Genomic DNA, 23010 nt, shown 5'->3' with positions numbered 1-23010 from the left:
GTGGGGGCGGGGCCAGGGCGGGGCTTGAGGGAGAGGGCGGGATTGTTCAGAGCCAGGCGCTGTCCGAATTTGCCGGCTCTCCGCATTAGACAGAGGTACTGGACTCTTGTTTTTCTCAACTCGGCAAATTTTATTTAGAAAAAAAGGTGGGGGAGGAAGAAAGTGACAGCGCTCTTTTAGGCCAAGGTCTTAGAAGAGAAACCTCCACCTTTCTTCAGCACCTTAGCCCCGTCTGTCTCTCCTGGCTCAACCTCCCTCGGCTTCTGGAGCATGGAAAGGCTATGTCCCCTGCCGAAGGAGATTGGACGGTGAAGGTGCCTGGAAACGGCCAGAGAAAAGGCCCAGGCGGTCAATATTGCGGTGGAGGACACTGTGCAGCACAGCCAGATGGGCTCCACCTTCACCCCCACCCTCCCTGGAGAAGTCCCGGATGAAGCGGCCACGCTCTGACTGGAAGATGAACTTCTGGGGCAAGGGCCCGTGCTCCCGGAGAAAGCCCCAGACACTGAGCAGCAGCAGACGCACTTCAAAAGGTGCCAGTTGGCTAAATACCTCGTGCATATTCCCCAGGGCTGGTGGCAGGAGGCTTCCCTCAGCCATGACAGCCACCAGGGTGCAGGATGCCTCCAGGTGCCAGGGGGAGTGGGCTGTATCAGGGTGGCGAGAGGCTTCCCAGTGGCCCAAGAGGGCGGCCAGCAGCCCCCGCAGCAGCACGGAACAGTAGCACAGGGCTGGGGGAGCAGCTGCTACCAACTTTAACAGCTCAAAGAGCAGAGGCTGTTCCCGGAAGCGCCGGCCAATGCGGAGATCCCGCTCCACGGTGGCCCGGGCATGCTCCTCAGGAGGCCAGGCTAGCTCAGCACCGGCTGCATCGGGACACACACTCTCCACCAAGGTCACTGCCACTGCTTTGGCTGCCTCCGGGCTCAGGGTGGGAGCCCCCCAGCAGCCCACACATTCAGTCCCCCCAGGGGCACTGCAGCAGTGCACCAGGAGGCTGAGGAGGCTCTGGGTGTTATACATCACTTCTTGCTGATTGCGTGATTGGGCAAACTTGGGTGGCTTTAGGCCACGGCCGATGACTCCAGCGTGGAAAACAGACCAAATCCCTCCAGGGCCCGGCACAGCTGCAGTGTGCCGCCGGTTTGTGTCCAACAGGGAGGCTGAAGCCAAAGGAGCTGAAACAACTGAGAGAGTCTCATTGTCCCCATCCACTTCCCCACCAAACAGTTCTGTGTTGCCCCGATGTAAGGCTCCCTCAACTAGCAGCTGCAGGACAGCCTTGAGCCCAGCCGGGGAGGTCTGGGAGAGGCGGGTAAGAAGCTGGGAGGCGGAAGCCACCCCTGGGGGACCGTGCAGCCTGAGAGAGGCAAAGAAGCGATGCACTCCAGCTCTCACCAGTCCCAGGAGTTGGGAAGGGCACAGGGCTTCCGGAGGAAAGGGACAAATGGCCAGGAGGGAGGCAGAGGCTTCGGCTACTTCCTCCTCAGGATGGAGCAGGAGAGGAGCCAGGTCAGACAGATGAGCTGAGGCAGACTCCCCAAACCGGGCCCCTAGGGCTGCAGGGCCCTCACCACCCTGCTGTTCCCACCCCACTAGCAGTGCCAAGTTACGCAGGAACCGAGCCGTGAAGGGAGGTTGCAAAGTCCCTGCATGTACCCTAGCCAGGCAGCTTCGGAAGGCCAGGGGCAGGAGGCCAGAGAGACTGACCACCAGCCCTGCGTATAACTGAGTGGCCAGACTCAACTCTTCAGGGCTTCGGGCCCGGCTCAGGAGATGGCCCAAGGCCTCAGGTCCGCAGCTAGGCCGGGTATAAACAGAGAGCAGGCCAAGGAGCTGGTGTTGCCAGAGGAAGCGTTTCCGTTCCAAACGTAACGTCTCTCCACACAGCTCTCCAACGTGGTTTCTTAGCGCATCTAGAAAGGGCACAGGGCGGGGGGGCGGGGGTGGGCCCAGCACCCCTTCCCCAGGAGACCCTCCCCGGTGATGAACCAGCTTTTGCAGGTGCAGCAGCAGTAGCTGGATCAGCCGGTCACAGGCCTCACGCACGGTGTCTGGCACAGCCAGGCCCTGGGTGGTGATGACTGAGGCAGGCATGGCTGTGTCCACCAGGAACTGCAGCAGGCGGTAGGCACCTGCCCCAGAGGCCTGGCTCACCAGGTGCACGGCCAGGTTCAGCATGTTGTCCAGCTCCTCTCGGGGGAATCCCTGCAGGTGTTGCTGCAGCTGACTCAGCACAGCTGGGGGCTTAAGGCAATCCACCAGCTCTCCAGAGACTGTGCCCAGCAAAGCTGGTGACATGACTGCCAGCTGCAGGAGGAAGGGAACTGTGGCCTGAAGGGAGGGATCCCCACTCCGGCCGCCAGTGCCCCCTGCCAGACTGTCATGAAACATTCGCAGGAGCTCCCGTCGGATGCTGTCTCCATGGCGGGAGGCCAGGTGCCCTAGGATGCCTACAACTGAGGCAATCTTGGGCACCCGTTTCTCCCCAGGGATAGCAGGAGATCCAGGGAAGGAGTCTGTAGAGGGGGTCTGAGAAGAGCCTCCACCACTGCCACCAGCTCCACCTCCAGCCCCACTGTGAACACAGAAGTCCTTAAGGCCACAGGAGAGAACTCGGGAGATGATGGTGCCGGGAAAAGAGGAGCCAATGTGCGCCACAACCCAGTCGAAGTGTGGGGAATGCTGGACAGAGGTATCCAGCAAGGCATCCACGCAAGCATCTGGGCAACTGCCAATGAGAGCTGAGAGGCATTGAACATAGATGTCCATTAATGTGCGTGTGGCCCGACAGCCCATCCACAGCTGCAGCAATTCGTTGAGAGAGCCAGTGGCATGGGGCACACGCTGGTGCTGGCCCGAGTAAGTGCTGCTCAGTTGCCCCATGAGGTCAATGGACCATGCACTAATCACAGGTGCCCAGGCCTTCGGGTTGGCCCGGATAAACTCAGACAGCACCTGCTGGACTTCCTGCACCACATCCTCTAGACCAGGTCCCCCAGCAGGGACATGGGAGGGTGGCGGTGGACGCAGGTGAGGTGGACCAGCCACAGGGCTTTCATCCAGGGCAGCCAGGTGGGCCCGGACACTCTCATCAAAGACACCTCGCAAGTGGTCAAGCACAGCAGCCCGCGCAGGTGGCAAAGAGCGGAGCAAGAGAAGGCCACAGCGAGCATGTTCCCGAGCCGAGAGTTGGTGGCCCAGAACAGGGTCTACACCAGTCAGAAAGGCCTTGATTTCCTGCGACAGCTCCTGAGCACTGTAAGGAAGCAAAAGAAGCAGAGTTAGAGTGTTGGGAGTTGTTGAGCAAGTTACATTCCCTCTGTGAGCTTCAGTTTCTTTCTATGTAGAATAGGGATAACTGTACCTCCCTCAAAAGATAATGTTCCTAAAGCACGTAAGCACCATATCTAGGTCACACTAGTTACTCAGTAAATGCTATTTTTTAAATAAATAACAATATTATCAATATTAGATAACTCTTGTAATACATCAAGTTCTCTTTTAAGTACTTTACTTGTATTATTTCAATACAGATAACAGCCCAATAAGGTAGGTACCATTATGATTCCATTTTACAGAGAAGGAAACCAAGGTAAAACTAATCAGACTATAAACTCCAAGAGGGTAGTTAACAGTTCTCTGCTTTTCAACACTGGATCCTCTTCTACTGGGGTGCCTGGAATATGGGAAATACTCAATAAATATTTGTTGAATTGAGTAAGTATATTTTGTGTTCCTGTAACATCTGCTTTAAACACACCTTTCTAGCTTTACTGCACTCCCCCCTACATAGAAACAAGAACGCTGGATTTTGCTTTTAATGGAAAGAAAATTCTAAGCCCAAATTTGCCCCTTATTAAGAGCTCTCCCTCCCCAAACCTGCTTCTTCCCATATTCTGCAAGCATCCTAACCACCAACCACTTGGACTCCACCACATCAACAGCCACCACCTTCCCAGAACCCTCAGTATGCCCCAGGAATCAAGGTGCCCCACGGCAGAGACAAGTTAATGCCCTTCAACCCTTCCCCTCCTGAAACATATGGGTTCAGTCTTAGAGGTTCAGAAGCCAGTGTTATTTCCTCTTATTGCATTTTCTGCCAAAGAAGACAGCATCCTCTAGAGGTTGATAAGGCTCTGACTGTGCCATTCATCTCTGGTTCCTCCAAAAAAAAAAAAAAAAAAAAAAACACTCTACGGTGAGGGGAGTGTCTCCGTTGGAGAGCAAGGGAAAGGCTAGAAGAAAGCATTCTGTGGGTTTCTGGGCCTGGGTGCTCAGGGAGTCTCCATGAAGTCAGGGGACCCTGGGTTCCCTCGGGTCTAAGGGACAGGGCACCTGGGTTCCCAGGAGTTCTAATATTCCCAACTCTTGGAAGAGCAAGGCCAGGATCTGGGGTAACTGGGCATTGGGGTTTAGGGGGAGGCAGTACCGAGATCTTGGGATTGCGGGCACTGGAGCCCAGAGTTTTGGTGAGGCAGTCCCTGAGTTCTGGGAAGAACCGACCGGGGATCTCTGAGAACCCTGACGCGAGTTCTCGAGGTGGGATCCGGGTTTCTGCCGAGAAGGCTGGTTATCGGCGCGGGACCCCGTGGTAGGGAAAGATGCCAGGGGCTCTGACTACCTGAGCGGCGCGGGACCGTGGGAGACCGGGGCAGGCCCGGGAGGCCCTGGGGCCCCGGGAGGGTCGCACAACGCGGACATCCCGGAGCCCTAGCCCGAGCCCGAAGCGGTAGCGGCGGAGCGCAGGGAGCGCATGCGCGCTGCCGGGAAACCTGAAAGGAACCAGAGACCAAGCCTCTCAGGAAAACCAATCCGGCGACGTCCGTGACCCTCACACATTGGTTCCGAGATGAGTCGGCGTCCCAGAACGGGGCTGCACCCATGACAGCGGGAAGCCGACCCACCCTCAACGCAACCATTTTTTCCCCCCCGCGAGAGGGCCATTTACACATACTAAGGCTAGCTGCGACCACTTAATTGGATTTAATTAATTTTCCTAAAGCCGAAACAAAATTTTCAACTCTCGAGGTTTTAAAAATGGAAGCACCTTAGGAAACATTTTAATCAATAACCAGTGACAATGTAAAAAGCAGTTAAAGGAGAGAAGGGAAGAGGGAAAGCGCAAGAGAGACGGAAAGAAAGGAGTGAAAGTCCGTAAGAGAAGATGAAGAGAAGACAAGGAAAGAGAGGGAGAGGGGGAAGCCTGAAATAAACTGGGCTGGCTACGCTGAAGGTGTTCTCCCAGTCCTAGGTTGGCACTACCATCTTTGTCAGGCTCCCCAGTCTCCCAGTGCAGGGGGACCTTCCCCAACCTTACATCCCCATAGCTGCAGAGAGAGCTTGGTAACCTTATGAGGATATAATACACCTCCTCAGAGATTCCCTGGTGGCGCAGTGTTTGAGAGTCTGCCTGCCGATGCAGGGGACACGGGTTCGTGCCCAGGTCCGGGAGGATCCCGCGTGTCGCGGAGCGGCTGGGCCCGTGAGCCATGGCCGCTGAGCCTGCGCGTTCGCAGCCTGTGCTCCGCAACGGGAGAGGCCACAACAGTGAGAGGCCCACGTACCGCAAAAAAAAAAAAAAAAAAAAAAAAAAAAAAATTCACCTCATCAAGAGCCCCTGCTCCAACCAGTCTATCTAGATCACGTTCCAGCTATTCCACTAACCGGCTGTGTACTTCATTTAACCCCTCTCTGCCTGTTTCCTTTTCTGGAAATCAGGATGTTAATAGTACAATTACCTCACGGGCTTGTGAAAATTGAAACCAGGTAATATGTTTACTGTATAACACTTGTTGCCTGCAATGGTAGGTAAGCACTACATAAGCAATAGCTGTTTTTATTATATTTGTTGAATGAACTCCAGCTCTTTGACAATAGGGATGTTGCCAGTTTTGTTAAAGGCTTTATCATCATCACATACAACAGTGTCTTCCTGGCATGTAGCAGGTTCTTAATAGTTGGTTGGATGAGTGAAAAGGAAAGTAAGTTCTGAGGCCTGTATTAACCAGAGGGCTTACTGTTCTCAGTGGAAATGTGAGTTAGAATAACACCAGGTGATAGGTTCTAAAGATATCTTTGAAGTGACTGTGTTTTAAAAGCTAAATGATTAATTATGGTGGTTCTATATTTATTCTTAAATTTCAGAAGTTTGATCACTCATGAAGCGTATATGCTCCAGGACAGTAAATATGAGACAATTTCTGCTCCTAGCTCTGCTTCAAACTTGGACCTAACACTTCCCTTCTCTGGGCCTTGACCTTTGATCTATGAAAAGTGGTTTTGGGGGACTTCCCTGGTAGTCCAGTGGTTAAGACTCTGCATTTCCACTGCAGGGGGCATGCGTTAGATCCCTGGTGGGGGAACTAAGATCCGCTTGCCTCACGGCATGGCCAAAAAACAAAAGTGCCTTTTGAACCCAATAAATTCTTCCAGCTATGAGACTATTATGTGGTCCTTGCCCTTAAAGACTTCACAATCTAAGGGTGCTTGTTTCAGAGTTAGACAGATCTGGATTCATGTCTGCTATTAATTAGCAGTGTAACCCTGAGCAAGTGACTCAGCTGCTCGGAGCCCCTTTCCTTAACTGTAAAATGGCGCATGCGGTATCGTATCTCACAAACTTTTTGCAAAGATCACTTCAGATTATTCACCTATTTCTTTCTCTCTCTTTTTTTCTCTTTTTCTTTTTTTGGCCATGCCATGCAGCATGCAGGATCTTAGTTCTCCGACCAGGGATCAAACCCATGCCCCCGCAGTGGAAACATGGAGTCCTAACCACTGGACTGCCAGGGAATTCCCACTTCAGATTATTTGTGTAAAGAATTTAGCACAATACCAGGTACAGAAACTCTTCTTTGAACACAGCAAGCTCCTTTCTGCCTTAGGCACAGGGGGTAGAACAAAATTATGAAAGGTGATGGGGATCCCAAGATGTTGAAATTCCTTCTCCCTGCAGCTTCTCCCCTCCTCTCCTTACCGCATCTGAATATATTTCAGTTTCACACAAGTACTTTTTCCTGTGTTCAAAACTGGACATAATACTGTCTCCATAGAAAAATAGCTGTTACCAAGTTTTAGCCCAGGGGAAGTAGCAGGTGAGTCTGGAACAGATTGTGCCAGACAGCAAGGAATTGTTAAGATATTGGTGGTGCTGTGTCAAAAGGACACAGGACCAGGAGTTTCTTGGTGGTCCAGTGGTTAAGACTCTGTGCCTCCATTGCAGGGGGCACAGGTTCAATCCCTGGTTGGGGAACCAAGATTCTGTATCCTGCGTGCCCCCCCGTCCCCCCCCCACAAAAGACACAGGCTTTGGCTGGCCAGTTTGGTATGATTTGGAGCATGAAAAAGTGATAGTAACAGATGTTTAACAACCTAAATGAGATTTTAAAAGGAAGTAGGGGTTTCCTTTACAGAATATGTAAAATGAGTAACATGGATGAATTAATGATACAATTAGAAAAATCACCATTTTGCAGCAGTAACTAATTCAGGTATGGATCATCATGGATGCTAAAACCATTGTTGAGAGGTCATTGGGGAACAGGGTATTCATACAATCTCAAAGTATCACTCCATAGATTGCTTATTAATTACAAAGGGGAAGAATACCTTAACTGTGGAGAAATCTGACAGACACCCACTTAACACTAGGAATCACCAATAATGAGACAAACTGATATTATATGTGCGGACGAAAAATTCGCCTGCCTGCTATATCAGAAAACAAACAATGTTGCGGCCATCAAGCAGCCACTATGGCTGTCTCCGATGGTCTCCAAACAGGCTGCCCAAAGAACAGGATACTGGCCATAGGTAGCTAAGGAGCATATCAAAGGAATGATTTCAAAGAGCCGAGACTCTTGCGTCTTCCCATACATAGAAAAGCACTAAATTAATTAACCTGAGAAGTCTGATTTTCTTTAATTAACAATAATCTTTGATGTTCCAACTACCTGGTTTTTGTTGCAAAAACTCCTCTATATCCTGACTCTTCCCTTACCTCAGAGCTATCTGAGAGGCTGTCTTCCAGGTTTAAGTTTTCAGCAAGTCTGCTGAATCAAACATAATTCTCAGTCTTTAGGTTGTGTATTTTTATTTTTCAGTCAACACTTACTTCCTGATGAAATGCAATGGGAAGTACACAATATCCTCTATGTAGAATTTTTCCCAGAAATGCTTAACCTACATGTATTGATGAGGAAACATATGGAAACACTCAGACAAACCCAGGCTGTGAGATATTCTTTAATTAATTAATTTAGGCTGGACTCTTCGAAGACACCAAGTCACCTAAGACAAGGTAGGGGTACTGTTCTGGATTGAAGGAGACTAAAGGGACATGACAATTAAATGCTACCCATGATCCTTAACGGTTTCTGGATTGAGGAAACAATAAACAGCTATAAAAACTATTATCCACAAAGTGTGAATATGAAAACCTGAATTTTAGCTATTCCACCAATGTTAAATGTCTTAGGTGTTTTGGCTATATAGAAGCATGTCCTTAGGGATAAAATCTCATCTGCAATTGACTTTCAAATGAGTCAGCAAAGACAACAATTATACATACTTGAACACACACATATGTATGCAAGCGGGTAAGGAGATCAAGTATAGCCGAATGTTAAAAACTGGTAAATCCACGTACAGTGCATATTTAGGGGCTCAGTGTGCTAATCTCTTAACTTTACCGAAGGTTTGAAAATGTTCAAAATATAAACTTGAGGAGAGGGGAGCACAACACTGTACCCAAACCCTCCCTCTTCCAGGAAGCCTGCACTGATTAACAGAGCAAGGAGAGAATATGCTTTTCCCCAGTTGACCACATCTCTGCACACACAGCTTCTCACTTTAATTAACCACCCCAGCCCTGGCTTCCAACAAACAGAATTTCTGAACGTTAAAAGGGAAAAATAATGTTCACTTTATTAAAAATATAATCCAGCAAAGGAAGCAGAGACCACCACGGTCACTTGTCCACACTGGTCACACAGGGGAGGTGGCAGGGCCAGTATCAAGACCTTTACCTCCTCTGCCATCTCTACAGAACACCTTATTTTTGTCAGAAATGGAAAGATGGAGTGTCACTCATCAGGGAGACAGGGCCATCATGGAGGGTGGCTTCTTTTTTTTGTTTGTTCGTTTTGTTTTTTTTGCAGTATGCGGGCCTCTCACTGTTGTGGCCTCTCCCGTTGCAGAGCACAGGCTGCGGACGCGCAGGCTCAGCGGCCATGGCTCACGGGCCCAGCTGCTCCGCGGCATGTGGAATCTTCCCGGACCGGGGCATGAACCCGTGTCCCCTGCATCGGCAGGCGGACGCTCAACTACTGCGCCACCAGGGAAGCCCAAGGGTGGCTTCTTGTTGCTTTTGGTCAAGTAAGAACTGTGGGTCCTGTTTCCCAATTGTGTTGTATCCACACTCACAGCCCCTTTTCATGGCCTATCCCCATTCCTACATTTAATCACACACATCTCAGTGAGAATGCTAGGGCTTTATTACAAATGGAGTTGACTGCTTAGGACTCCCTCTCCAATCTTTCTTTTCTACCCTCTTCCTCTCAATACATCCCTCCAGGGCAGGTCACTAGGCCATTAGGAAAGAGGAATCTGGGGACAGTGAAAAGGAGCAACGCTTTCTCCAAAGTCCTCTGAAATAACCATCGAGTCCTCCTGGCTCCAGTTGAGAATCTTCTGGTGGAAGGGGTGTGAGATTTAGCTCTTATCTTCAAGGTCCTCCATGTCTACATCCTGGGGGGCTTTTGTCTTCTTTTTTGATTTGCGCTGTGGTTCACTAGTCCTGGCTGACTTGAGGGGGACTTCCACTGAGCAAAGGGAAAGAGGAAGCATTAAAGAACCCAAATGAACCCAGGCTGCCCCCTCACCCCAACTTCTGTGCCCTCGCCTTACCTTCCATGGCTGCTTTCTCTTTCTGGGCAAGCCGGATCTGCTGGAGGAGTTTTCTGCGCTTCTTCCCAGACAGAGTAATGTTGGCACGTGCACTGGACCTGAAGGATTGGTAAGAACAAAAATATCCAGGTTAACCTGAACCAATACAGACCACACAGTGGTTCTGGTTACTGAAAAGGTCTTTGGATCCAAGTCAAAGAACTGTTACGTTACCTAAAACTAGTCTTAACACATACGTAAAGTAACATTAATTGCTAAAATCTAGTACATAATAGAAACGTTTCCTCCTCTTATTTTACAAATAAAAAAAAATATATATATATATACTGGCCGTTCGACATGCAGGATCTTAGTTCCCTTGACCAGGGATCGAACCCATGCTCCCTGTATTGGAAGCGCAATTGGTCTTAACCACTGGACCGCCAGGGAAGTCCCTTATTCTTGTTACTTCTAACAGCAGATGTGGTGGGTGGGGGAGGTTTCCCACATCAAGTAATTCTCCAAATTCTCAATGGACATTGACTGGGTGTCCTACAAATTTAACTCCATTTGGACACTATCTACCAGTACATAGCAACAGATACCACAGGTTAAGGCTTCCCCCACTTCAAATGCCAATCACAGATCCAGGTTGTAACCTGTACTTCTGATTGACCAGCCATAAATTGGGGTTCTCATGATCCCCTTCTCAGACTCGATAATTTGCTAGAACAGTTCAAAGAACTCAGGGAAACATGTATTTGCATTTACTGATTTATTATAAAACGATACAACTGAGGAACAGTCAGTTGGAAGAGAAGCACAGGGTAAAGTATGCAAGGGGCCAGAGGTTCCACGCTGTCTCCAGGTGAGCCAGCCTCCCAGTACCTCCACCAGTTGACCAATCAGGAGCTGGTTCAAGAGGTTGTGTAGAGCTTAATCTACAGCACCCACCCACCCCCTTCCCACAGGCAGTGCGAGGGAATTAAATTTCCAATCCTCTAATCACTTCATCTTTCTGATGACCAGCCCCACGCTAAGTCACCATTTGCATAAATTTAGGTGTGCTCAAAAGGGGATCCTTATGAAAAAAGAGTCACTCTTATCACTCAGGAAATTTAGCTCTGCCAGAAAGCAGAGACAAGGACCAAATATATTTATTATGCCGCTTTATAAACTAAATATTTATAATAAACAAGTCAATGAAAGAATGGGGTGGGAACTCTGCCCCAAGACTCAGATTATATGCAAAATCTCACATGTGCCCTTGTGAAAATTCATCAAATGGTTCACCGCACACTTATGTGTGTACTTTTAAATGTACTTATAAAAAAATCTGTGTGAATGTATAATGTTACTTGGGGAGGTGGGGGAGTCCACAGCTCTCCTTAGATTCTCATCGGAGTCCAAGACCCAAAGAAAGGTTGTGAGGTACAGGTACAGTGAGGGACTAGCAGAGTTTAGGCACAAACGTTCCTTGCATAAACGTGAAACAAGGAGAGCAAAAAGGTGTTAGCTGCTCCGGAGCTCGACAAGGAGGAGGGAAGGAGGCTTGGTGGGGCGGACCAAGAGGGAGAGGGTCTGGCACTCACGCCCGCTTCTTGAGGTGGTGCCTCGTGATCAGCCCTTCGTCTATCACAGCCCCGACCACCTGGTGCTTCAGTCGCCGCTCCCGGTTCAACACCCGCCGTCGCTTGAACAGCTTCTTCTTCAGCTCCTAAGGGGGAGGAAGATGCTTAATCAGAGGGGTGCCGTGCACCGCGACCCAGAACCCCGCACCCGGCGACACTGGCCCATCGAGTCCATCTCGGGCGAGGGTAAAGGGCTCCGGGACGCTTGTGAAACAGGGTCGGGCTCCCACACAGTCACCGTTCGCGGCCGGTTGATCTTTCCCCCCGGAGCACCCATTGCTGCGTTGCGAACCGGCTCAGGGTCCAGCGTTTCAGCTCTGCGCAGGATCCGTGTGCGCCCCACCCCCAGCCCTCCGTTAGCCAATCGCAGCTGGGGGGGGCGGGTCCTGGAGCTATATAAAGGAGCCCAGTCGGTGCCTTGGCCTTTTCGACGACAGCGACTGAGTAAGTGTTGACGTTAGTGTTTTCACTGGCTAGCCGTGGGGGGGGGGGGGGGGGGTTCTGGGTGGGGCCTGTTGACCCTCCTTTTCTTGGCGGGGATCGGGCGTGCGGTCCCGGTCCGCGTAATGTACGGAGGTAGAGGGAAAGGGCTCCGGCTCCCTCGGCGTCATGTCTTCGGTACCGGCGGCTTCCATTCCGCGGGTTCTATCCTCAAGCGCCGGGACACAGGGCTCCGAGGCGCAGGGCAGAACCGAGGTTCAACAGACTCCTCCCCGGGGTGCTCAAGCCTTCTCCTTTGATTTCAGGTCTGTGGAGCCGCCCCAGGAGCCGGAGCTGTCGCATCCCCTCCTCTTCCACTTCCCGTTGCAAACAATAAAGGCCATTCGTACCGTAGTAAGTTTGTGTCCGCGTTCTTTTTTTCCGAGGCTGCAGCGTTAGGGAGGCTGTACGCGTGATTCCGCACAGCGTATTTTGCACATCTTCCCTTGGACCTCAGGCCCCTGCCGGAGTACGGGCGACATTTTCGCAGAAGTTTCTCTGGCCGACCTTGCCGTCACCTCCGGATGGCAGCCGTGCGCCGAACCCTCCACCTGGCGAGCCTGGCGGCGGGGGCGCGTCGCGCCGTGGCGGGTAGGGAAGGTGGACAGAGGGAGGGCAAGTTGGGTTCTTCGTTACACAGGAGTCTAGTCCCTGAAACTGTGCCGCTTAAAGGCCCAGGCCACATTGGTGCGGGTTTTGTCGCGTTTTGCTAGAACTGGGCGCTGGGTGACGCAAGTCCTCCGCTCGTCCACAGGCTCCCTGACTGGTAACTGCCTGGCGGACCACCGCCTCTGGGATAAACTCCCCGCCCAGCCCCGTCAGGGCAGCGCGGGCACCTTCGACTGGTTCTTTGGATACGAGGAAGCCCAGGGGCTCCTACTGCCGCTGCTGCAGGAGGCACCAGCTGCCTGTCCACCGCGGGTGTTGGACGTGGGCTGTGGGACCTCCAGCTTATGTACAGGCCTCTACACCAAATGCCCGCACCCAGTGGACGTGTTGGGGGTGGACTTCTCTCCTGTGGCTGTGGCCCACATGAACAGCCTCCTGGAAGGTGGCCAAGGCCAAACACCCCTGTGCCCGGGGCACCCTGCCTCACGCCTCCACTTCATGCAAGCTAATGCCCTGAACCTGCAGCCAGTGGCTTCCTCAGGCTCTTTTCATCTAGTGCTAGACAAGGGCACCTGGGATGCTCTTGCCCGGACTGGTCTGCCTGGGGCTTACCAGCTGCTGTCAGAGTGCCTGAGTGTCCTAAGTCCTGGAGGGACCCTGATTCAGTTCTCAGATGAGGACCCTGATGTGCGGCTGCCCTGCCTGGAGCAAGGGTCCCAAGGCTGGACTGTGTCTGTGCAGGAGCTGGGCCCTTTCGGAGGCATCACCTACTTTGCTTACTTGGTTCAAGGCTCCAATTAAAAGACTTGACCCTAGTGTTTCTGTTGGGTGAGGAGTTGGAGAAAGCTTTTGTCTTGGCAAGATGACTGGAAAATGAGGATTTGGATCCGGGCTTTCATATTAGCTGTGTGCACACAGTATTGAATATTTCTGTGCCCCAGTTTACTCATCTGCAGGGTTGGAATAATACCTGGAGTTCTGTGGATTCCATACAACAACAGGTGAAACATTTAGCAGTGTGAGGCACAAGATGAGTGCTGAATAAAGAAGGTACAAGGGGATCATTCCCCATCCCCAGTTAACCGAACTCCTAAAAGCACAGATAGGAATTCTTAATCCCAATTCCTTGGATATGACTTGTGTGACCCAGGGGCCTAACCTGTAAGCCTTCATTTTTCTCAACTTGTAAAAGGGGAAGATTGTGAAAGGATAGGTAGAAGGGCTTCATAAACCTAGGTAAAATGTTTGAGGGAGAGTGATACTTACCCTCAAAGCTCCTGGGAGGCAGGAAATGGGAATATTCCACAAAGCAGCTTCTGCACACACGGGAACCTGATGCTGAGTCCCAGAGAGGACAGGGATTGGGGGCTTCCTGACAATCTGTCTCCTCTGGAATCCAGGAGGCATCTTGATCTACCTGTTCCTGCCCCCAGCTGAGTTCTGGGTTAAAGGTTCTTAAGGGAAATTTGGGGTCCAGTGAGCTCCAAGTCCAGCCTGGGGGGTGGGAGGGAGGGAGTTAAAGAGCCCATTAACAGTGAAAAATATACCTGATATATTACTGGATTTTTTTAAAGATAAATTCGTGTAATTTCTTTTGCTTATAAAAATAATATAGCAATTATAATGAAGAGCCTAACTTAACAGCTTCAGTTTCCTCATGAGGGAGAAAGTATCCTTCCTCACTGGGTCCTGAAAAATACACATAAAAGTGTTCAGCACAGTGCCTGGCACATAGTAAAAGTAGCTTCTGTAACAGTATATAGACATGAAGAAAAATCTGGAGGAGAAGGCATCCAAAATGTTAATCTCTGGGTAGTCGGATTTGGGGTGATTTTATTCTTTCCCCCATGACAAATATCTTAAAGTATTAAAAATACATACTAAAAGGTGTCACCTATCTGACATCACAACTGCCTTTTAAAGTTCATCAACTTTGCCAACCACCTTGACTTTTATCTCCCACCTCTACATTTTTCTTCACTGTGTTTACTGAGCACCTACTGCTTGCTGCTTAATGCAAGAGACACGACTAAGCTGTCCTGCTTAGACCATCCCATTCACAACAGCCTCATTTGAACCAGCCACCTCCCTCACCTGGTTCTTCACTTTGGTCCTTGAAGAAGACCTCAACCTCCTCTTCCTCATCATCAGTGAGCAGCTGCAGCTCCTCGTGTGGCCACCGGAGCTCCCCACTCTCTTCACTCGCTTCAGCCCCAGGGGCTTCCACCACGATGGAGGGGAGGCGGGTCTTTTGACAGACAACCTGGATGGGCACAGCAGGGGGCTTGGGCCAAATTGGAATGAGCCAACAGCAAGACACAAGGTGGGGAAGTACTAACCTGAACGTCCTGGTGACCTTCAACCTGGCCAATTTCTCCTCTGTCCTCCCAGAGAGGGTTGGTCAGTCTAGGACTTTCTGGTTGCTGGGAGGAGCCTGGGCTATCTCTAGGCCAAGGCCCATCCTCGCTGCTCCCAGGCACAAGGGCCATGGGTGCCGATTCTTGGGAGTGCAGGGTGGTTGAACTCAGTAGAGTACCCCTGCCCAGAGCACCCCACAGACTGTTCCTTTAATCTGCTTTGGAGCCTGGCCCCTTAATCACTTCTGAGGAGAAGAGGCTGACATGCAAGGAGATTATGGGCCTTCCAGGGGAGGGGACAATCCCAAGAGGTGGGATAGGAGCTTTATTTCTACTCACTCCCTGGTGACACTGGGAAAGGCAGAAGTAGGAGTTAATGAGGGCATCTGGATTAAAGCCCTGTGAGTGAAGAGCTTTGATAACAAACTTGGAATTTCCTGGTTCTTACTGGGTCTCCCACATTGACATGTTTCTTTGTATCTTATTTAATGAATATTTTTATGGTGTATGCTATTTGCCAGGAACTGTTTTAAATGCTTTTCAATATAAACTTATTTAATTATCCTAAAACTATGAGATAAATACTGTTATTAGCCTCATTTTCCGATGCAGAAACCGAGAAACAAAGAACTCAAACGATTTGCCCGGGGTCACACAACTAAGAGGTGTTTCTTCTCCAAACTAGAATTTGGTATGTTACACAAAATCCATGGTTTTCATGGTTTAAAAAAAACAAACAAACAAAAAAAAAACCAAGGTTATATACCATGAAGAGAAAGGTAACGTTTACTTTCAACAAGTAAAATAAAAAGAAAACATAAATATACCCTTCTCCCCACCCGGTACACTAGGCTTTGAGTTTTTGTTCAGGAGTTGAAGGGATTGAAGGCAGTCAATAGATAGATGTTTATAAGTATCTGAATGTCCTTATGTACTGTATTGGAAAAGCACAAGTAATTGTAGGAAACTACAGAGCACAGCCCTGACCCTCTATTGATCAGGACATTCCGGAGCTGGGCAATTGTAAAACTCACAGCAACAATGAAGACACTTACTCTCCCCTTAGCAATCCTCTTCGGGATTTCATGACAAGGGGCCCCACGCTCGGCCCTGGGTGCCAACACCTCTTGACGTGGTCAACCTCCTCTGCTAAACCTCATCTTAACACCCAGGCGCTCTAGCTTCGAAACGTTTCTCTGGCCAGGCCCTCTCTAGCCCGGCCCTCTCTAGCCCGGCCCCGTCTCTATGGTTTCCTGTGTGAGGCGTTCTAGCCTGCGCAGATTGAGACGTCGCGGCGGCCTTGCTAGGCTACCGGAGGCTCCGGAGGGCGCCTCGCTGGTCGCGCGGTCGGCCATGGAGACCCTGCGCAAAGCGCTGATCGCGGGCGCAGTGCTGGGCGCGGGGGCTGGCGTGGGCACCGCGCTCTTTGTCCTCGTGACCCCGGGAGAGCAGCAGAAGCAGGCGATGCTGAAGGTGTGAGCAGTTGGGAGGCCGAGGTGGGGCGAGCGGGCGGAGAACCGCAGGCTGGTAGCCCGGACTACGAACCTCCCTTCCTGCCCGCAGGAGATGCCGGAGCAGGACCCGCAGCGCAGGGACGAGGTGGCCAGGACCAAACAGCTACTTCTGGCCACTCTGCAGGAGGCAGCGGCCACGCAAGAGAACGTCGCCTGGAGAAAGAACTGGATGAGTGGCGACGGCGGGAAGTCAGCCTAAGGCCAGACGTGCCCCCGTGCGCGCCGGGACCTCCGCTGCAGCGCAGGAGCCCGATCCGGCCTTACTCCTCTGTGGGCCGGCGGGGAGTCCAGACACGCGCAGACCTCTTCGGGACCTGGGGAGCTGCCGCCGGGTGAGCACGTTTCCCCCCAAACCCTGCACTGCGTTTTAACGTCCACGTCTTGGGCCAGGGCATCGGATGTGGCTAACTGAAGGAACCAATAAATCATGTTCCTCCATCCAGAGAGTGAGCGCTGCGGCTGGACGCCCATAAAAGCCTAGAGTGTTATGGGGGTCAGTACTGAGGGCGGGTTGAGTGCAGCTCCCGCCTGCCCCGCCCCTCATGTGACGCTGAAGCCCTATAGGCAGAGCGACCACGTTTTCAAAACACACGTCAGGTCACGTGGTTTGCGTGAGTGTACTTTCGGGGATAACCAAGTGATGTTATCCTGGAAACTCTTGTGCAGTAAATACCCATAGAGGACACCCTGGGTGCCTGTCCTTCGAATGAGGTTGGAGAGGGGCTTCTAGCAATTAACATGTGCCATAATGCCTTCTGTGACCTTAATTTAACCTTTGGAGGCCACCGTGGTAGGAGCGGTAAAAGGAGTGTGCTTTGAGTCAGATCTTGTTTCAACTCCAGCATGTTTTTAACCTCTGAGCCTTAGCCCTGTTCCATAAAAGGTGATAATTGGGACTTTCCTGGTGGTCCAGTGGCTAAGACTCCGTGCTCCCAATGCAGGGGGCCCTGGTTCAATCCCTGGTCAGGGAACTAGATCCCAGGTACTGCAACAAGAGTCCACATGCCACAACTAAGAGATCCCATATGCTGCACCGAAGATCCATAGTGCTGCAACTAAGACCTGGTGCAGATAAATAAATAAATAAATAAATAAGTGGTGACAATTATCTTGAGAGTTGTAAAAAGGTGAACTTAGGAATGTAAAGTGCAGTGCCAGGCACAGGGCAGCCTCTCACTAAATGCACTGGGGTTTTCCTCCCACAAGGTTTTCACTGTAGTGGTTTTCAATTTCTGAATCCGTCATAGGATCCATTGGCGATGCCACTGATGGGATGAGATAAAGCTATCAGTGGGGTGGCCGCCCTACAGCGAAGTCATCCAATTCACTCCCCTTTTGTCTATTTTATGTCCTGTGGTTCCAAACAAGATTGCAATTGATGGGGGATGGGAGGCGGGGGCCGGGGGTGGGGCTGCTTGTATTAAATAAAGCCGGAACACACTAAATAAAGCTTGGTAACACTGAGGTGTAAACCCAGATATGAGCATTGGTGCAGTTTTCAGCTACTAGATGGTGAAGTCGTAAGCTGAGCACATTTGTCATGTGCGATCTTTACGGTTTACTTGTGGCCTCTTTCCTAGTCGGGGTATGAGAGGAGGGAGGTCAGCAGCTGTCTGAGGAGCACGAGAATGAGGGGAGCAGCAGCAGCACAAGGGGAGCTCGGCAGTTCAGAGCCTGAGCCCTAGAGTCAGGCTCCCCAGAGATGTGTCCAGGTTCTGCTACTTGCTAGCTGTGTCAGTTTGGACAAGTCATGTGCTTTGGTGTCCCAGTCTCTAAAATGGAATCATTGTACCTACAGCTAGATAATACTGCCTTCATATCTCAGTTAATACATACAAAGCACTTAAAACTGTGTGGTATATATTAAGTACTCAATAGTTTTTAGTGCAGAAGAGATGCAGTTGTGAAGGTCACACTAGGGCTCCTCTCACTGTGAATGGCCACATTTTAAAAACTACCCTTCTAGTAGCTAATACTTAACTGGGGACTTACCAGGTGCCAGGCACGGTGCCAAAGCACCTGACATCAGCATTACGTAAGCCCCCACAACCCCAATTAACAGGCACTATTATCCCTGTTTTACTAAAGAAGAAACTAGGTTTAATTAAAGAAGTCAAGGCACATAGCTACTAAGGATTTCAGGCTTAGGTACTGCCTTTCCCATAGGAGCAAAAGATGCTATCCAACGTACACCCCACACTCCAGCACCTCTCCCCTTCAACCTCCCAAGCAACTCATCAGACCCAGAGATTAGAAACAAGTCTCCCGTGGAAATTTAAGAGGAAGCATAGGGTCTATTCTAAAAGCCTTCCTTTTGTCCCTCCCGGCCATTCAGGAAGGAGTCAGTCACATACAGAACTCAGAGGGTCTATTTATTAGGAAGGTGATGTCAGTGCTTTATCAAAGATGAAGAAAGGTCAGAGAAGGATGGTGGGATAAAGGCCTCTCAGCCGGGACATTTCTTGGCCACAATGAGGACAGCAGAAGGCACAAGTCCTGAAGATGGAACGAAACAGGTTTGAACCAAAAGATCTGCTTTTTGCCCTCCCCCCGCCCCAAATTCCTGGCCTCACATTATCTCCACAAAGTCCCTTCTTTGCACCCCTTCCTTTCTCAGGCATGTCCCGTATCCCTCTCCTGGTTTCAGGTCCCACGTGTCATACCCAGCTCCTGCAGAGGCCGCTCCATGTCAGCCTCTGAGAAGGCCCGCCGGGGGAAGCCACTAAGCAACTGCACAGGGTCCTGGCCCCCTCCTAGCTCCTCCCCACGGTGGAGCTCCACATAGAGCCTCACAGCTGCCAGCTGTTCCCGTGCCCGGAATGTCTGGGTCAGTGAGCTCCCATCTGGCAGCCTGACCTGGAAGGCAAGACAGAAATACAGAATTGTGAGTGTCAAAACTGAGTGAAGTGCCCAGGTAAGGAAAAGAAAAAGAGCAAAGTTGGCTTCTTCTTCCTCTTAGAGAGACTGAACCATCATAATTACTATTAAAGCACCTAATGAACAACCACTTAGGCTTGGCTTTACTGAACACTGAAAAGAGAGACTCCTAGCTCCCTCACAATTTAAGGAAAACAAAGACAAGATTACACAAAATATCTGGATAGGTACCACATCATGCAAATAGCTGTATAATAAGCCAAATGAAAATATGATGAACAAGTAAGAAGTTAACTGCTGAATAAGAAAGAGAGATAGATTTATATAAGACTGGGGCAAGTAAAATTCGATATCTTTCCTAAGAGCAGAGGAGGTAGGATTTCAAAAGTCATTTACAAAGATGGGAGAGGTTTGGCAAAGGGAACATGACTGAAAAAAGCTCTGGGCTGGGCTGGGTGCCTTACAAGCCAACCAAGGGTCCCAGGAGCAAGACAGGAATCAGAATCAGTACCTGTATGCGACACTGGTCATACTCTCGCTTCGTGGGAGGCTCCTTGCTGGGAGAGGAGGGAACAGGGCCTGGCTCTGTTGTTGGTGGGCATGGCTGAGAACCCACATGACCACCATACTGGAGGACAAAGTTAAACAATCAGGCACTAAGCCCAACCTTTCCCTCTGAAGCTAGAAAAGGGGATTTACTAGTCTCCCTACTTCATTACCCTCAGTATGTACCCAATCACCTACCTTCTTGGCTCTCTCTGCTTTGTCCCTTTCGATCTTTTCTCGGACTCTTTGTCTGGAATGCAGACGGAACGAAAGTAGGTCAGACACTGACAAAGCAAATCTTGATTCCTTTCTCATCTCTTAGCCAACACCCCCAGCACCCAGACCTGGCTGCTAACTCTTCAGCCTTTTCCCTCCTCCGCTCCTCAGCAGCCCGGCGCATCTCATCTTCCTGTAGCCGCTGTCGGGCAGCTGACAACTCTTGCCCTTGTCTCCTGCGCTGCCGTTCCCGTTCCAGTGCCTCCCGCTCCTCTCTTTCTTCACGCTCCCGCTGCTTTTGGGCCACCAGCTCCAACATCCTTTATTGCAGAGAGGAAAGAGTTTAAGAGAAATGGACATAAATTGGGAAGGTGTGTTTATTAACAAGGGATTCAGAAAACAGAATCCGGGAACACAGTCCCAAAACACCTCTGGGGAGAGGTGGAGGATGAGCCTCAGAAATGTGAGCTTGTTCTTCATACCTCTTAGTCTGTTCCTGTCTTTCCTCTTCAGTCAAAATGGGTTTGCTTTCTCCCACAACAGACCCAGGTCCTACAAACAAGCAATCGGTATTATTAGCCGTCATCCTCCTCCTCAGGCCCTCCTGAATAATCACATTGGGTCCCTCCGTCAGGACTTTCAGGGCCACCTTGCTCAGTGGGTGTGGGTTCCCGTCCCAGGATATGTCCAAGGGGGGTCGCTAGTGGCTCGTCCACGTCTGGGTCATCTTCATGCTCCATCAACCTGGCAGGGAAAGTCGGGAGGGAGATTAATGTTCAGGCTGCCCCTCGTAGGAGTCCCCAGTCCCCTGCTACCCGGTCTGAGCGCTCACCAGTCCATCGCAGCCTCGATGCCCTGGTTCCCTGTGAGGGCCAGAGCCTTCTCCCTGGGGGCAGAAACACCGTGAATAGCGCCCACGAGCCATGGCGATGGTCAGGCTGGGGCGTAGAGCCTGAGGCCAGGCAGGGGTAAAGGCCTGGACAGGTCGGCGACCCCCGCGGACGGGTGTTAGGGGGCTCCCTTACGCGCGTCCCCTGGGGAAGCCCATCTCGATGAGACTCTCCAGAGCCGTCAGCTCCGCCATGACGCCGCCACCGCCGCTTCCGCGGGGACCTGGAGGGAGCGAGACGGCCGGAGGGGTCAGCGTGGGGCGTCCCCCGCCGGCGCGCACAACCGCCCCCAGCGGCCCCAGCCGGACGCTCGCCTCACTTACTGGCTCCGGACCGGCCCTGGACACCGACGAGAAGAAAGGCTAGAGGAAGCGGAAGTGCCCGAATCTGTTTGGGTCACGTGGAGGCGGACGTGGACGGGTGCCGCAGAGAGCCAGAAAACACAGGCCTGGCCCGGCTGCCAGGACCTGGCTCTGAGGGGACAGGCGGGGCGTGGGAGTAGCGGCCCGGGAGGCAGCTCACATTCCCCCGCCCAAGCCCGGGTGCCCCGCAGCGGTGTAGAAGGGCGATGCCGCCCTGAAACCCTTGGGCGAATCAAGACAGCTCTCGATATGGCCCCTTAGTGCAACCGGTTGGAAAATTATTTAGCAGTGTTTATCAGGAGCCATAGAAATGTGCGCACCCTTTGACCTGCTCATCCTCTCCGGCAATTGAGCTGTCCTCCGCGCGACTGCCAAAGGGATCTTTGCAAAACACAATAACTGATCCTGTCATCACCCCCCTGATTAAGGCTTCTCCATGACCCCTCAGTCACCTAGGACGAAACTTAAATGCTGGTAGTCTGGCTTCCTCCTACCCTTTCTTTCTTTCTTTTTTTTTTTTTTTTTTTTTTTTTTTTTTTTTCCGTACGCGGGCCTCTCACTGTTGTGGCCTCTCCCGCTGCGGAGCACAGGCTCCGGACGCGCAGGCTCAGCGGCCATGGCTCACGGGCCCAGCCGCTCCGCGGCATATGGGATCCTCCCAGACCGGGGCACGAACCCGTATCCCCTGCATCGGCAGGCGGACTCTCAACCACTGCGCCACCAGGGAGGCCCCTTTCTTTTTTTTTTTTTTTTTTTTTTTTTTTTTTTTTTTTTTTTTTTACATCTTTATTGGAGTATAATTGCTTTACAATGGTGTGTTAGTTTCTGCTTTATAACAAAGTGAATCAGTTCTACATATACATATGTTCCCATATCTCTTCCCTCTTCCTACCCTTTCTTTTGTTAATGTCCCATCTGTAAAGTGAGGATAACAATAGCACCAACCTTAGGTGCCTGGCAAGACTATACTATGTAAATGTTGGTAGTTGGTGTGGAGCTCATCTCTCACCACTTGAGGGTGGGTAACTTGTGCAGATTGCAAAACTCTCCCTCCTCCCGGCCTTTGCACATACTCGTCCCTCTGTGTCTGGGATGTCCTGCCTCTTCTGTGGGCTTGGTTAACTCCCATTCGTTTTTCGGACTGCACCCTGGGTTTGCTTTCTTTTTTTTTCTTTCCTTTTTTTTTTTTTTTGGCCGCACCGCATGTGGGATCTTAGGTCCCCAGGGATCAAACCTGCGCCCCCTGCTGTGGAAGCGCGGAATCTTAACCACTGGACCACCAGGGAAGTCCCTGGGTTTGCTTTCTAAGGGAAGCCTGCCTTGACCACCCCCTCTCCACCTCCCAGCCCCGGTATTTACTCCATTAGCATTTGTCCCCCTGGTGTGTAGTCTTGTTGATTACTTAGCCCGCCGCCACTACCTAGGCTGTTAGGTCCCTTAAGTTAAAGCTCACTTTAAATGTTTTTTAGGAGGCAGAATAATAAGTTGCTGATATTGATAATATATGCACTAAATAATTTTATATGGTTAATTCATATTTAATCATCACAACAATCCATATGCTGTAGATACTATTATTAGTCACAGGAAACAGACACAGAAAGATGAGATAATTTACCGAAGGTCGCAGAGCTAGGATT

At 50.9% G+C, this 23010-nt stretch overlaps 6 protein-coding genes across 7 annotated transcripts; 2 read left to right on the top strand and 4 right to left on the bottom strand.

The window, feature by feature from the left end:
• Positions 1 to 57: 57 nt before the first annotated feature.
• INTS5 (integrator complex subunit 5) lies at positions 58 to 4755 on the bottom strand. Its single transcript, XM_082628806.1, has 2 exons — positions 4625 to 4755; positions 58 to 3259 (listed from the first exon to the last, which is right to left on the bottom strand). The coding sequence occupies exons 1-2, from the start codon at positions 4702 to 4704 to the stop codon at positions 280 to 282; spliced, it is 3060 nt and encodes a 1019-aa protein (XP_082484932.1). The 5' UTR covers positions 4705 to 4755; the 3' UTR covers positions 58 to 279.
• Positions 4756 to 9479: 4724 nt separating this feature from the next.
• Positions 9480 to 11858, bottom strand: LOC309807877 (uncharacterized protein C11orf98). Its single transcript, XM_082627825.1, has 4 exons — positions 11758 to 11858; positions 11481 to 11605; positions 9910 to 10007; positions 9480 to 9824 (listed from the first exon to the last, which is right to left on the bottom strand). Exons 1-4 carry the CDS (start codon positions 11794 to 11796, stop codon positions 9715 to 9717), a joined length of 372 nt encoding a protein of 123 aa, XP_082483951.1. The 5' UTR covers positions 11797 to 11858; the 3' UTR covers positions 9480 to 9714.
• Positions 11859 to 11954: 96 nt separating this feature from the next.
• On the top strand, positions 11955 to 13540 carry CSKMT (citrate synthase lysine methyltransferase). Its single transcript, XM_082627823.1, has 3 exons — positions 11955 to 12353; positions 12457 to 12590; positions 12754 to 13540. The coding sequence occupies exons 2-3, from the start codon at positions 12524 to 12526 to the stop codon at positions 13407 to 13409; spliced, it is 723 nt and encodes a 240-aa protein (XP_082483949.1). The 5' UTR covers positions 11955 to 12353; positions 12457 to 12523; the 3' UTR covers positions 13410 to 13540.
• A 131-nt stretch (positions 13541 to 13671) lies between these two features.
• Positions 13672 to 15435, bottom strand: LBHD1 (LBH domain containing 1). Its single transcript, XM_082627822.1, is given in 3 exon segments — positions 13672 to 14102; positions 14703 to 14908; positions 14910 to 15435. Coding segments are annotated over 3 exon segments (798 nt in total). The 5' UTR covers positions 15098 to 15435; the 3' UTR covers positions 13672 to 13698.
• A 589-nt stretch (positions 15436 to 16024) lies between these two features.
• Positions 16025 to 18948, top strand: UQCC3 (ubiquinol-cytochrome c reductase complex assembly factor 3). 2 transcript variants are annotated; one of them, XR_014294686.1, is made up of 3 exons: positions 16025 to 16438; positions 16529 to 16811; positions 18815 to 18948. XR_014294686.1 is itself a non-coding variant. In XM_082627824.1 (2 exons), exons 1-2 carry the CDS (start codon positions 16211 to 16213, stop codon positions 16676 to 16678), a joined length of 378 nt encoding a protein of 125 aa, XP_082483950.1. In that variant the 5' UTR covers positions 16025 to 16210; the 3' UTR covers positions 16679 to 17856. The 2 variants fall into 2 exon arrangements, 1 of the variants encoding a protein (XP_082483950.1); XM_082627824.1 differs by lacking the exon at positions 18815 to 18948 and having other exon boundaries at positions 16529 to 17856.
• Positions 18831 to 21421, bottom strand: UBXN1 (UBX domain protein 1). Its single transcript, XM_082627818.1, has 10 exons — positions 21332 to 21421; positions 21144 to 21231; positions 20951 to 21004; positions 20768 to 20862; positions 20601 to 20670; positions 20247 to 20438; positions 20101 to 20152; positions 19868 to 19984; positions 19143 to 19335; positions 18831 to 18975 (listed from the first exon to the last, which is right to left on the bottom strand). Exons 2-10 carry the CDS (start codon positions 21200 to 21202, stop codon positions 18926 to 18928), a joined length of 882 nt encoding a protein of 293 aa, XP_082483944.1. The 5' UTR covers positions 21203 to 21231; positions 21332 to 21421; the 3' UTR covers positions 18831 to 18925.
• Positions 21422 to 23010: the final 1589 nt, after the last annotated feature.

This window comes from Mesoplodon mirus (assembly GCF_964341445.2).
Source record: "Mesoplodon mirus genome assembly, chromosome: 7".
NCBI classification, from domain to species: Eukaryota; Metazoa; Chordata; class Mammalia; order Artiodactyla; family Ziphiidae; genus Mesoplodon; species Mesoplodon mirus.
The sequence above is the reverse complement of the archived record's forward strand: the minus strand, read 5'-3'. Positions and strand labels throughout refer to the sequence as shown.

What these genes read in the sequence shown, in the direction of transcription:
- INTS5 (XM_082628806.1), bottom strand. Translation starts at nt 4,704, where the DNA reads ATGTCCGCGTTGTGCGACCCTCCCGGGGCCCCAGGGCCTCCCGGGCCT. An exon ending in CACGGTCCCGCGCCGCTCAG is followed by an intron (nt 3,260 to 4,624) that starts GTAGTCAGAGCC and finishes GCTTCCTTACAG; the next exon opens with TGCTCAGGAGCTGTCGCAGG.
- UQCC3 (XM_082627824.1), top strand. Translation starts at nt 16,211, where the DNA reads ATGGTTTCCTGTGTGAGGCGTTCTAGCCTGCGCAGATTGAGACGTCGC. An exon ending in AGAAGCAGGCGATGCTGAAG is followed by an intron (nt 16,439 to 16,528) that starts GTGTGAGCAGTT and finishes TCCTGCCCGCAG; the next exon opens with GAGATGCCGGAGCAGGACCC.
- CSKMT (XM_082627823.1), top strand. Translation starts at nt 12,524, where the DNA reads ATGGCAGCCGTGCGCCGAACCCTCCACCTGGCGAGCCTGGCGGCGGGG. An exon ending in GGCGCGTCGCGCCGTGGCGG is followed by an intron (nt 12,591 to 12,753) that starts GTAGGGAAGGTG and finishes GCTCGTCCACAG; the next exon opens with GCTCCCTGACTGGTAACTGC.
- UBXN1 (XM_082627818.1), bottom strand. Translation starts at nt 21,202, where the DNA reads ATGGCGGAGCTGACGGCTCTGGAGAGTCTCATCGAGATGGGCTTCCCC. An exon ending in ATCGAGGCTGCGATGGACTG is followed by an intron (nt 20,863 to 20,950) that starts GTGAGCGCTCAG and finishes TTTCCCTGCCAG; the next exon opens with GTTGATGGAGCATGAAGATG. An exon ending in ACCCACACCCACTGAGCAAG is followed by an intron (nt 20,671 to 20,767) that starts GTGGCCCTGAAA and finishes GCTTGTTTGTAG; the next exon opens with GACCTGGGTCTGTTGTGGGA.
- LOC309807877 (XM_082627825.1), bottom strand. Translation starts at nt 11,796, where the DNA reads ATGGGTGCTCCGGGGGGAAAGATCAACCGGCCGCGAACG. An exon ending in CACCACCTCAAGAAGCGGGC is followed by an intron (nt 10,008 to 11,480) that starts GTGAGTGCCAGA and finishes CCAATCCTTCAG; the next exon opens with GTCCAGTGCACGTGCCAACA. An exon ending in AGAGAAAGCAGCCATGGAAG is followed by an intron (nt 9,825 to 9,909) that starts GTAAGGCGAGGG and finishes CCCTTTGCTCAG; the next exon opens with TGGAAGTCCCCCTCAAGTCA.